General features: G+C 33.1%; 1 protein-coding gene across 4 annotated transcripts in view; it reads left to right on the top strand.

Moving 5' to 3' along the window:
* ORC4 (origin recognition complex subunit 4) overlaps window positions 1-10,728 on the top strand; it is a 78,704-nt gene extending 67,976 nt beyond the window's left edge. For all 4 annotated transcript variants that reach the window (XM_051985832.1, XM_051985831.1, XM_051985833.1 and 1 more), the window contains 4 exons: window positions 7,351-7,459; window positions 7,994-8,089; window positions 8,185-8,252; window positions 10,154-10,728. In XM_051985832.1, coding sequence (XP_051841792.1) covers window positions 7,351-7,459; window positions 7,994-8,089; window positions 8,185-8,252; window positions 10,154-10,342 — 462 coding nt within the window. In that variant the 3' untranslated portion in view covers window positions 10,343-10,728. The remainder of the gene's footprint in view (window positions 1-7,350; window positions 7,460-7,993; window positions 8,090-8,184; window positions 8,253-10,153) is intronic.
* The last annotated feature ends 2,565 nt before the right edge of the window (window positions 10,729-13,293 follow it).

Raw genomic sequence — 13,293 nt, 5'->3', positions numbered from 1 at the left:
AGGTCATTGTATTACTGAGAGAGCTAAGCGTATCCTTGACGATCACAGAGTGGTATTGTTACTGTGTATAGTGTCTGCTCACTTTATCCAGCATCAATTCATTTAAGTCTTTCCAGGTTTTTCTGAAATCCACCTGCTTATTATTTCTCTTTTTATCATCTCTTTGGGATATAGATCCAGTAGTCGTATTGTAATGCCGGAGAAACTGAAGCAAGATAGAGATTAGAGTATTTACTATTTTATTTGAAAGGGAGAGATTTACTGGAACCAAATGAATCCATGGTTTGGTCCCAGGGCTGAATGAGACTGTCATCTCCAAGAGTCCATCAAACAGTGTGAGTTCTCAATGAGATATATATACACATGACTCAGACACGGGGTAGACTGAGGCAAGGGCAGAGTCAGGGTGCTGAGAGAAGGAACGGGACTCTGACAGGATGGAGGAAGCTGGGGATGATATAATGGGGGCAGCATCTCGATAAGACGATGTCTGATAGCTTGGGATGGGGAGAGGCATTCTGATGTTCTAAAATATAAGATTTTTTTATCCTTATCAAATATTTTGATGATTAAGAGGGAAGTGGTGATTTTGCAGGATTGAGCAGAACAATTCGGGGACAATTTAGGAAAACTGAGTCAGGATAATAAGAGAACTATGGCACAACAGTATTGGGATATTTATAGTTTAGTTGTCCTTCAGGCTTTGCTCTCCAGAATGGTTGGATCATCTCACAACTCACCAAGACTGCATTAGTGTTCAGTTTTCCCACATCTTCTCCATTATTTATCATTTCTCTTTTCTGTCATAGTAGTCAATCTGAAAGGTATAAGATGGTACCACAGAGTTATTTTGAATTTGCTTTTTTCTAATTAATAGTGATTTAGAACATGTTTTCATATGACTGTAGATAGCTTTGATTTCTTCATCTGAAAACTGCCTTTTCAAGTCCTTTGATCATTTATCATTTGGATAATGACTTGTATTCTTATGTACAATTCTCTGTACATTTTAAAAATGAAGCCTTTACCATAGACAATTGCTATAAAAAAAAATTGTTTCCCAATTTTCTTTTTCCTTTTAATCTTGGTTGCATCGGTTTTGCTTGTGCAAAATCTTTTTAATTTAATCAGAATCATTTCTTTTATATTATAATGCTCTCTCTGTCTTTTATTCTAAAACCTGGGTTAAATAAGAACAATTTCACTCTATGATTGATCTATTAAAGACACTTAGATTAATTGTCTTAACTCTCTTTATTTCCTAGCATTGAATATAAGGAGGGAATGCAATTGGAGGGGCATGAAGTAACATTAGTTATTCCAAGAGAGTAAATATGTGTGAATTATTAATTCACATATAATAGTTATCACCATGATATCTGACAATGTCATTTTTGTATAAAATGATGAATTGAGAAAGCAAGAGGAAGAAATTTTAAAAGCAAGAGGGGATTAGAGGTCAGACGGAACAGCGATGAAGATGCTAGACAACAACGTATTTGGAAGAGAAAGTTATACCTTCATCAGATTAATTCTGACTCAAATCTAATGGCCTATTTTCTTATCTTTATCCCACTTGATTTTTCTGCAGCTTTTAAAGTAGCCGATCCCCACCTTCCCGATTATGACAATATCTTTTCCTTAGATGTTCCTCTGTCCCCAGTTTTCTTCTCACTTGTCTATTCCTAGTTCCATTTCAGAAATTTTATTTATTTGGATTTATGAATTCTTGAAAGGATTGGAGAAAGGGAATAATTTCAGATCTAGTTAGGAGAATAGTATTGTTTGGGTTGATCAGCTAGCATTCATTATTAAGTAGCTATTTAGTGCCAGATGTTTTACTAAGCACTGAAGATAAAGACAAATGTGAGAGAAATTCTAGAAGGTTACATTCTATTGCTGGAGACAGTACATAACAATAAAACCAATACACTGTGATTTGGGAAAGGAAACATTAGCAATGAGAATGGAAAGCTGGGAAGAAAGCTTTTTATAGAAGGTGAGACAAGACCTGAGGCATTAAAGAAATTAGATTCAAAGTGGAGGGATACTTAGAACATATTTCAAGCATGTGAGTTAACCAGTGTAAAGGAATGGAAATGGAAGAATGAAGATTGTACATGAAGTCAGTGTGGCCCAAATTACAGTTTGGGCAGCAATGTATGTATAAAATATCTGGAAAGGCAAGAAGGAACTACCAGATTGTGAAAAGTTAGAGATGACAGTTTATTGAGTTGTGTGATTACATGATCAGATTTGCACATTGGGTAAATTTCTTTGGCATCTTGAGTGGAAGATAGATTTGAATAGGGAAAGAGCTGATGGGAGATGAAATGGGATGCTATTAAGTAGCTGTTTTGCAGTCGAATTAGACATTTCAAACTCATTGTCCTAGAGACTTCTCAAAGTCATCATATCTAAAACTGATCTCATCTTTCCTTCTGAACCCTTTCATCTTCCAGACTTAAAGCAACAGGGTTCATAATATTTTGACTTGTCTTATTATTTATTCTGTTAAACATTTCTCAATCATATTTTAATCTGTGTCAGGCAGCAAGATTGATATCTGTGGTTTAAATCATGAGCTCTGAGGTTTTTTTTCCAAGTGCATTGGTCATCCCTTTTCGCTGTTTCTTCAGCAAGATCTTTTCTTTTTGGATATGATCATCCTTCTTCCCTCCCTCCTTCCCTCTCTTTCCCACTCCTTCTTATGCAATGATAGAATTCTAAAAAAAAGTTGTTTTATATTTCCCTGACTTGCATCTACAGATTTGAAGTACTTTTATTTATGAGCAACATTAATAGATAATGAAAGTAATTTTTTCCCAAATCTACTTTTTTTCCCTAACTTAATTGAATTGTCGTCACCTCATCATAAAATGTTTATCTTTATCCATACTATATTTTTGTGTCACAGAATTACCTTTCTTTTTTTCTGAAATTAAATTTAATTCTTTTATATTTGTTACTTCTTTCATTGTTTTCCCTTTCTTTTACCTCGATATGGGTATTCTTCCATTATTTTAGTCTTTGCCCTCTTTTCTTTCCCTTTCATTCCCCCTTTTTCTTCTTTCTTTTATCCCTTTTCTCTTCCCCCACTCCCCAATGCTCAGGACTTTTACTCTTACCTTTATACAGATGGTTCTTAAAAATATTATCTCCTTCCATAGTTCCAGTGTAGAAAGAACTCTGTTTTCCCTCCAGGAAGTGTAGAATCACCACAGATTGAGGGCCTTCCTTGCTGCTTCTCTTTTTTCTGAAGTTTGAAGACAGGCAATTACATAGTCAGACACAGAAGCATTCCAAAGATCTCAGAGTGTTGTGCTCGTGAAGCCGGTCTGCCAGACTACCAAGCTAGACAGAGCCAACCTGGCTAAGTATGGTGAGCATAGTCACCTGTAGGCTGCTCAGTTGGTGATAAATTCTTTGAGCATGACAATTCAAAAATCGTCAAACTGTAGTTCTGTGCTTTTTTACTTCTAAGTAACATGTCAGGGTGTCAAAGAAAGGGACCAGGTTTGCAAAGAATCACTGAATTTATAGTTAGTGTCGAAATATTTCATTTCTGGCACTCTAAATGTGAAGCCCTTGTTTATTAAATCATCTCAATATAGACATTGATGCTATAGGTTACAGCTAAGCAAAAGAATGACTGAAAGTTTTTTTTGGAAGAGGCAAATTAGTGAGATGGTGGAATTTGTTTTATGCATTAAAGACAAGAATAAATACATCATGGGATGCCTTGTGATGTCATATTGCACTGCTTGTCATAAGCATTTTTTAAAAATGCCACCATGAAAACAATTTCCAATTATATATCAAAATCTGTTGTCATAGATCAAAAGGAAAAAAATGCTTCAGAATTCAGTCTCAAAATGAAATCAGCTTATACTTTGATAGTAATTTGTTGCAAAGGTAAAAAAAAAATTAGCACATAGGCTAAAAAAAGTATATAAAGTTCAGGAAGATATAGTTTGAGGCGCCAATGATTTATTATAGAATTGAAAAACTTATTCCAATGTATTGTTAGTATTTTCAAGTAAAGAATTTGGAGGCCCTGGATATGGAAAGCACCAAATACCAAAAAATGAAATGGATTTTTATTAGTAAAAAATGACTATTAAATTAGGAGTGTATCAGTTGATACCAAAAAGAATAAAATTAATGTAAAGCTCATTGAAGTATTTAAATGAGAAAAGGATGTTAAAACAACTTCAAACTAACCTATTTAAATGAGATGTTGACAGAAAATAAGAAATGGGTAAACATTTGGACAACAATACAAATTATTTCAATAAACTGATGTAAAAAAATTTATCATAAAGAGAAGACAAACACTTGATCTCTTTACCAAATAGGAAGAAAGAATAGTCATAGACAATATGTTTGAGTTATGGGGAATTGATATTCAGGTTATCTGATGGAAGAGGTTATAAGTGTAGAAAAATAATAATTGCCAATTTTCTTACCAACAAAACAGAAGACACATCATTTTGTAAACGTTTATTAAATTATTGATGTATCCTAAAGAGTGCTAGATGGTAAAGATAATAAAGACAAAAATGAAACAGTTCTTGTCCTTGAGCCCTCATACTCTATTTGGAGTAGGCAACACAGATAAAAAATACATTCCAAGTGAAGAAATTGAGGTAGGAGGAAAACTGCTGACAGCTGGGAAAGCTTTATGCAGAATCCCATGACTGAGATAAACCTTGAGGGAAACTAAGGATTACATTACAGACATGGAAGATATAAGCAATAAAAAAGCCTTGATGTGGAAGAGAAATGATATCCTCTTGATACCATTAAGAAAGAGTACTGTAAAAGATTTTTGGAAAGGCAGTTAGGACAGAGCTAAGTTATGAGCACATCCCAAAACACACTGGTGTTTGGTGCTTTGGCGAAATCAGGTAGCTGTAGTTGAAAAATTATTGAAGTGGGGGAGATTGTTGTCTTCAACAAAAAGTAGTTTGGGAGAAGGGTGAGATAATGGAGTGAGACAATGGAGAGAGGTTCTGATCTGGATTTTTTAAATGTGAGCTACAGATTATATGCTTATGTTCAAAATATGCAAAAGATAGATGAAGCTCAAGAAGGAGATAAAGGCTGTATCTCTGTATATCTGAGCCATCATCATAGAGAAGATAATTTAACCCAAGGGATTGATGATTTCAAGAAAAAGTAAAGATAGAAGAGAAAAGGGTTTAAGACAGGGCTTTGGGGTATTTTATCTGATACTTAGATGGGATATGGGTGATCCAACACAGTTGAATGAGAAGTTGTCATACAGATAAGAAAATCAAGAAAACATTGTCAAAATAACCCAGAGAGGAAAGAAAATTGAGAGGGTTATGTTACATACTGCAGAGGTTTAAAAAGATGAAAATGAGGAAAGACTATATTAATTTTTTCAGTTTAGGGAGAACAAATTTCAGTTGAGTGATTGAGGTCAAAAGCCAGAAATGCAAGGGTTTGAAAAAGAACGTGAAATGAGAGTAGAGATGAGTTTTTTCTAGGAATTTGGCTGGGGAGAAAAAAAGGAAGAGATATAAGACAGTGGTACCCAAGGATTCTTGTTTTTGTTTTTGCTTTTTTTTAAGGCTAGGGGGAAGAGTGGTGTTTGTAGGCAACAGAGAAGAAACCAATAATTGGGACAAATTGTTGAAAACTATGGAAAAGGAATTGGGGGTGGAGGTGGGGAACTATCAGCCAAAAACCAAGCTATTAAAACAACAACAAAAAAATAACGAATGGTGAACTTTTTGGAGGGTGGAGTGAGGCATTTGCTCAGAATCACACTGCTAATGTTGGAGGGGATGTCCATAATAATGGATGGACAGGGACTCTGATACATCGTTGTTGGAATTGTAAATACATTCAGCCATTCTGGAGAGCAGTTTGGAACTATGCTCAAAAAGTCTTCAAACTGTGCAAATCTTTTGACCCAGCAATGTTACTACTGGGCTTATATCTCAAAGAGATTTTAAAGAAGAGAAAGGGACCTGTATGTGCAAGAATGTTTGTAGTGGCCAATAACTGGAAACTGAGTGGATGCCCATCAATTGGAGAATGGCTAAATAAATTGTGGTATATGAATATTATGGAATATTATTGTTCTGTAAGAAATGACCAGCAGGATGATTTCAGAAAGATCTGGCGAGACATACATGAACTGATGTTGAGTGAAATGAGCAGGACCAGAAGATTCTATATTTCAACAAAAGTACTATATGGTGCTCAATTCTGATGGACATGGACTTCTTTGACAATGAGATGAACCAAATCAGTTCCAATAGAGCAGTAATGAATTGAACCAGCTACACCCAGCAAAAGAACTCTGGGAGATGACTGTGAACCATTACATTGAATTCCCAATCCCTATATTTTTATCTGCCTGAATTTTTGATTTCCTTCACAGACTAATTGTACAATATCTCAAAGTCCGATTCTTTTTGTACAGTAAAATAATTGTTTGGACATGTATACTAGTATTGTATTTAATTTCTACTTTAACATATTTAACGTGTATTGCTCAACCTGCCATCTGGGGTGGGGGGGGGGGGGAGAGGGGATAAATTGGAACAAAAGGTTTGGCAATTAATGCTGTAAAATTACCCATGCATATAACTTGTAAATAAAAAGCTATTTTAAAAAATCACACTGCTAGTATCAAATGTCTGAGGCTAAATTTGAACTCTGGTCCTGCTGACTCCCAGGTTAGTGCTCTGTCCACTGTGCCTGCCCCAGCTCACAAATTTTGTAACACTCTGAAATTTTGCCACATTCTGTTTTGATTTATAGTTGTTGTGTAATTTATTTTTACTAATAGATTTAAGTTTTTCATAAGGGCAAGAACTATTTCATTTTTATAGGCTTCATAGCTCCCATGGCACAGCACCTTTACGGAGATGATTAGTAAACAGTTTTCAAATAAGTAAATGAGTTCTTACATACACAAAACTCAAAGTAGAGAAATAGAATTTGTATGGACTTCAGTCCACAAATAGGAACTTCAAGTTTCTGTGAGGTATTTTGAAGCTGGAAACAAAATCTTTGCTTAGTTGTCTTCTGTTTCTTCTTCTGTTGACCTCTTCCAAAGCCCTTGGTTAAAATGTACTTGTGTTTTAGGAAAATACATAAATTAAGTGGTTTTAGACTTCATAAGCAACTCTTGTTTTTTAGTATCTTTTTAAAAATCACCTATGGTTAGAAACACTTTGCTAGGGAATGAAATCTGAGAATAGTTATCCTAGCCATTCATTTTTAATCTTTCATTAGGAATAAGGCTCCAAAATAAGAAAGTTCCACACTAAGTAATTTGTTTTTTCTAATTCCCATTTTTTCCCTTAGATGCTTGCTTTAAGTCACATAACATCATCTCGTCCATTTATTATCCCAACAGACCTGATAGAAGCAAACCATTTGTGTAGTATGGACTCTAAAGCAAATATTGTACATGGTAAGATAGCTAATTTTTTTGTGCTTGTGATATGAAATTATATTTCAGTTTATAAACTCAGAGTGAAGGCCTCTTTAATGAATGCAATTTAAAGCTTTCTTTACTCATTTTATTTAGTTTACTTATAAAGAAATGAGTAGGTTTAATGGTCTTATAGAAACTACTTTTATCATCAATGGAAAATACATTGGATGTGTGGAGCAAGACTTCTGTGATCAAACCAAATCACATCTCTGAAAGTTTATCTGTATGACCTTTAGGTGCAGGTACTTTTAATTTTCTTCATCTGTAAAGGGAATTGGACTAGATGGCCTTGAAAGTTCTTCTAGCTCTGTATTATCTATTAATTATATCTTTTATATGAATTTGGACAGTAATAGCATAGTGCTTATTTCTGTCTTCTGAATACACTCAGTCCAGTTTCTTTGCCAAGAAAACCCCATTGGACAATATTGAAATGCTATGGTCCATGAAATAATGAAGCTTTGAACATGATTGAATAACAACTTAAATTTTGCTTCTTTTTCATTTCAGGTCTTTCAGTGTTAGAAATCTGTCTTCTTATAGCAATGAAACATTTAAATGACATTTATCAGGATGAACCTTTTAATTTTCAAATGGTATATAATGGTAAGATATTTTGGTAATTTGTTAGGACTTTTCAGTTTTTGTTTTTTGTTTTGGTACCCCAAGCATACCTAAAAACCTCATTTATTTTATTGCAGAATTTCAGAAGTTTATCCAAAGGAAGGCCCATTCAGTTTATAATTTTGAAAAACCTGTTGTTATGAAGGTAAGATTTGTTTTTGTTCAATTTTCTACAAAAATGTGTGCTAAGAGAGAACTTTTTCACATGAGGTTTGTTGAAATAAAAATCCTTTGCGTGAAATAATCACTAGAAAATTTCTTTTAGACAAGCAAAAGTGAAACTATTGTATAACTGTAATAAAATCATGTAAATCATTTTCTTTTGTGGAGGTATGCTGCCCTCTGCTGTCTAATTGTAGGTACATACAGTCATGGAATTTAGTCTTTGGTATAAACTATCAGGTTCCTTCTCTTCTAATTCAAGACCATTTTTCTCATTTTTAGCAGCTAATTTAAGAAGTCAGTTAGGGAAGAAAATTCATTAAGATGTAGTATTAACATACTTATACATATAGCTTAGGTTGAAAACTTTTGGGTTATTTTTTTCTCTCCTGGGCCAGCAATGTACAGCTCTCTTGAGAGAGTAGCAAGGCAAAATGGGAATTACATGTAAATTGAGTTTCATTCAAAAGATAAGTGCCAAGTGCTCTCAGGTCACTACTAAGAAGTTTTTAGATTAGGGTAGCAAGTAAAATGTGTTAAACTTCATTATCTCACCAATATTGCTTTAAAACAATGTTAAAACTTTTGAGTAATTCCCTCTAAGTCTCAGCCAGGAGTTTGAACATTCATTCTCATGTCTTTTTTTTCTTTTCTATGGTTGTACTTAGTTGCTCTTCACTGGACCTGCTTTTAATTTTTCCCCACTTTGCCTTAAATTAAATGTCCCATGGCAATTGATTTAACTTCCGTGTTAAGCCTTAGGCTACTTCCTATGATTTATTTACTAATTCAATTCACCAAACATTTGTTATATGCTTATTCTATGCCCAGATATGTGAATGCAAATAAAAATGAAATAGTCAAATAAATAAATAAAATAATGTTATATACAGTGTATCTACCAAAAAAACCCTAAGTTAAAGTGTAAAAGTTGAGAGAAGAGCAAGCAGGAGAGTGTTGATTGTTTTTGACATTTATGTTGACATAATAGATTTCTTAAGTAAAAGGGGTGTGTGTGTGTGTGTGTGTGTGAGATATACTTATATGTGTACATTTGTCTTTTGCAGTAGTATATAGTCAGAAACTTTTCAAGTATTTTGGCATTATAGCTCCAGAATTTCACAGTATTTACAAAAACATTTGTTACTGAATAAATGCTTACTGATTGATTCTAAACAAATACAAAATAATAAAAGACATAAGGATGAATTCCAAGATATCAGATTGTAAGAAATATATTATAAAATATTTTTATGTAGAATAACAAATGTATGAAAACACAAAGAGGATATGTGGGACTCTTGAGGCCGAAGGCTAAAGTTAGGCAAAAAGAGAGGGAGTGGCTATCTTAAACACATAAGCATGTACTTTACTAGTTCCCTCAGTTTTTTTCCCAGCTCATCCTCTGGCAAAATGGAGAACTTGTTTGAAGGAGATAGATGAAAAATTATTCCTTCCAGTCCTCCATTAAATGAAATTATTCTTATCCCTAGGAATTATATAGACTAGGCCTGGTATGCCACTAGTCCACTTTTATCTCACAAACCTCTCTTTCCAAAAAAAGCAAACTAATAAAACTCTTTGCCACTATCCTTTAATATTTATTATTCTAGTTATAGATGAAACATTTCAGTATGAGTAAATAGAATTTATTGGATATTAGTAACTGATTAATAATTTCCTTTTTGATAAGAGATAACACATGAGATTTTTGTCATGCAGTACAAATAAGTACAAAAGTTAATAACAAGCCTCTTTAATTCTAGAGATATTCTCGAGTCAAGATATCAAGCAAATTGTATTACCCATAGAACCAGAAAGTAGCAATGTTTGCTGATTAATTTTGATTTGTCTGTTTAACTTGAAATATTTCTCTTCCTTTAGGCATTTGAACACTTACAGCAACTAGAATTAGTAAAAGTGATGGAGAGAACATCAGTAAATACACAGAGAGAATACCAACTGGTGAAATTGCTTTTGGACAATAATCAAATTATGGATGCTCTTCAAAAGTACCCAAACTGCCCTACAGATGTTAGGCAGTGGGCAGCTTCTTCACTGAGCTGGTTGTAAATCTGACCAACAATTTAGGTATCTGAATAAATCAAATTATGTTGCCTTTAAAGCTGAGAGATCTCAACATTGTAAAAGTTTTAATAAAGCATTATGACTTGTAAAATTTCTTATATGATAGGACATTTTCTATAAGATGCATTCTATGTGTAGTCTTTAATTTAGTAAGCCTTTTTTAAAAATATAAAAGAGAATAGAAATTTGAGTTTCTTAGTTCAAAAGTCATTTTTATGCATTTGACTTACTGAACTTTTGAATTTTGTCTGCTATATATGATTTTTGTTGTTCAAAATGTTTGTGATTCTGTTTGACTTGGTACAATGTTTATGTTCACTTAAGGAACATGTTTTTAGTTACAAAGAATAAAATTTAATCATTTTATCAAATCTTACTGTCTTGATTTTCCATATATTTTATAAGTAGAAAACTAAACTAAACTAAACTAAACTAGAAAACTAAAATTAACCACAAGATAATTTTTTTTTCCCCCTTTACTTGTGTCACTATACATAGTTCTCCTAATAGTGGAACTAATTTCTGGCATTTAGTAATAATTCTGCTAAGCTGCCTTTGTGTTATGTCATTCACACACAATGTTTCTATCTTTTTTTCTTAACCTCAAGTGGAGAATGATGATGGAAGATAGCTTCCTTAGGAGCCATTCATGTTTCTAAATAAGGGAGGAGAAAAGAGAGATTGCCTTTTGCCAGGCACTATGCTAAGTGTTTTGTACAAATAAAATCTCATTTTATGTTCACAACCACCCCAGTAATATGAAGGCAGTTTTCTGAAATATTGAACTTTCCATATTGTGCTTCAGTGACTTAACAGCAGAATTAGAGATGATAATTTAGATCTGTTAAGTTTAGTAGTTTCCAGAACAATTCTTTAATACACTGTAAATGAGAGGATTGTCTTGCCCATGGCTTGTAAGCTGGTAGGTGTCTGTCAGTGGTGGAATTTGAACCCACATTCTTTCTGATGCTTTGGTATATATAGCATGTTCTGAATTCAAATTGCTCCAAAAGGTACTGGGAGAACATGTGAGATTTTAAGTTAGTCAAAAATATATTTTGTATTTTACAATATGCTAATGATCATTAGATAGATGCACTATTTTGTTAACCCTTTAAAGTGTCATACTTTTTTTTTTGGATTATCTTTAAGTGGCACTCCCTTTCTATGAACTGAAAATCTTTACTGACATAACATACCTTCAATTTTCTCTCTTTGTTCCTGTGAAATAAGGTACAATAATTCATATACACATTTAATCAACAAAATAGTATTTCTAGACTAAAAAAGTTAAAAACCAACTATGAAAATCATCAATTTCATATCATATCTAATATGTCAGGAATTTAAGCTGGTCTGTCCTTTTCAATAAATATTCAAGACCACAGAGAAGAAAGATTTTTATACTGAAAATAATGCTTTATTAAAAATAATTCACTGAAGTTCACTTTCATCATATGCAGTAATTAATAAATTGAAAATGAGCTATTAAGAACAATGGAAAAAACTGATTTTTTAATACATTGTGTATGTTCAAATAGCTAATTTATTTAATTTCTCACCCCTAGAAATCTTTCAGTTGGATAAAACAGACTTTTCAGTCAGAAATATTTGCATCCATGTGCTGTTTTATTCTGCATTTATATAGTTACTTCTCATTGCTATCACTTCTTAGAACTTAGAGGAGTTGGATTAAAATCAAATAAAATGTGCACATGGCCTTGAATTGCAAATTGGACAATCCATGAATCGGTATTATGTGTATGATTCAATTCCTGCATTAAAGATTACAGAAAAGAAAGAAAGAGAAGTCTGACTTCCTTGAACATCTAAATAAATACTATCATTTAAAAAAAAAAAAAAAGACAAGATTGTATTGTCATCATGTCTTCTGAGACATATACCCAGCATGCAAGGGTCTGTCTTAAGTTCTAACATCTCAGGATTCCAAAGAACACATGCACCACCCAGTGGTTATCATTCACTCTCACCATAACAAGCCTATACTTTTTTTTGTTGTTCTTTTTTGTACATGTGTATATGACAATTGGGGTTAAGTGACTTGCATAGGGTCACACAGCTATGAAGTATCTGAGACCAGATTTGAACTCAGGTCCTCCTGACTCCAGGACCAGTGCTCAAACCACTATGCCATCTTAGCTGCCTCTAATCATTTCTTTAATCATCCTTTATACCAGTCTTCAATAGAATTTCTTTTCTATAATGTATTGTGCAGCCTGCTCACATCACTGTGTTTATATGTCCATTGTGTTTCAGATTAAAGCAGCAGCAGTTTTTTTGGATACTCAAGTTGTATGATTTAAGTTATACAATATCACCAGAAAATTGAAAACAGGCATTTTTTTTTTTTTCAGGGAGAAGTTTGGAATAATTTTTAAAAATTTTTTTAATAGTTTACTAACTAAATTTATCCACTTTCTTCTTGATTAAACATGGGAAGCAAATATGACTACCTGCAAAAGCATATCCAAATACATATATACTAAAGAATATGTCATCCATATATACTAAAGAATATGTCATCCAACTGCATATTTTAATATGAATAGGCATTCTTTATTCGCTTGGTTTTTTCCTCTATAAGTTGTGGAGTAAATCTCTTCATGATTATGAATTTTCTTAGGTTGGGATTTGATGCAGTAATTTTGATTTCAGCTACAAACCAGGAGCATATCCAGAACACTTCACAATCTTTAGGAAATCTCCATAAGAGTTGGTGATTTTCTCTATGACTGCAGCAAACGCTTTTTGGCAAGCATCATATGTATTCTCCTCATTTTTTACTTCATTTGATACTAATGATCAGAGAAAGTTGCTACACAAAATTATTTGAAATTTGTAAAATTTTGACAGGCAAAATGGACAGTCTTTTGGGCTATTCATTGCAAAAGGTTTAATTTTGTTTTTAAATAGTA

The sequence above is a fragment of the Antechinus flavipes genome, chromosome 3 (assembly GCF_016432865.1).
Source record: "Antechinus flavipes isolate AdamAnt ecotype Samford, QLD, Australia chromosome 3, AdamAnt_v2, whole genome shotgun sequence".
Classification (NCBI taxonomy): domain Eukaryota; kingdom Metazoa; phylum Chordata; class Mammalia; order Dasyuromorphia; family Dasyuridae; genus Antechinus; species Antechinus flavipes.
The sequence above is the reverse complement of the archived record's forward strand: the minus strand, read 5'-3'. Positions and strand labels throughout refer to the sequence as shown.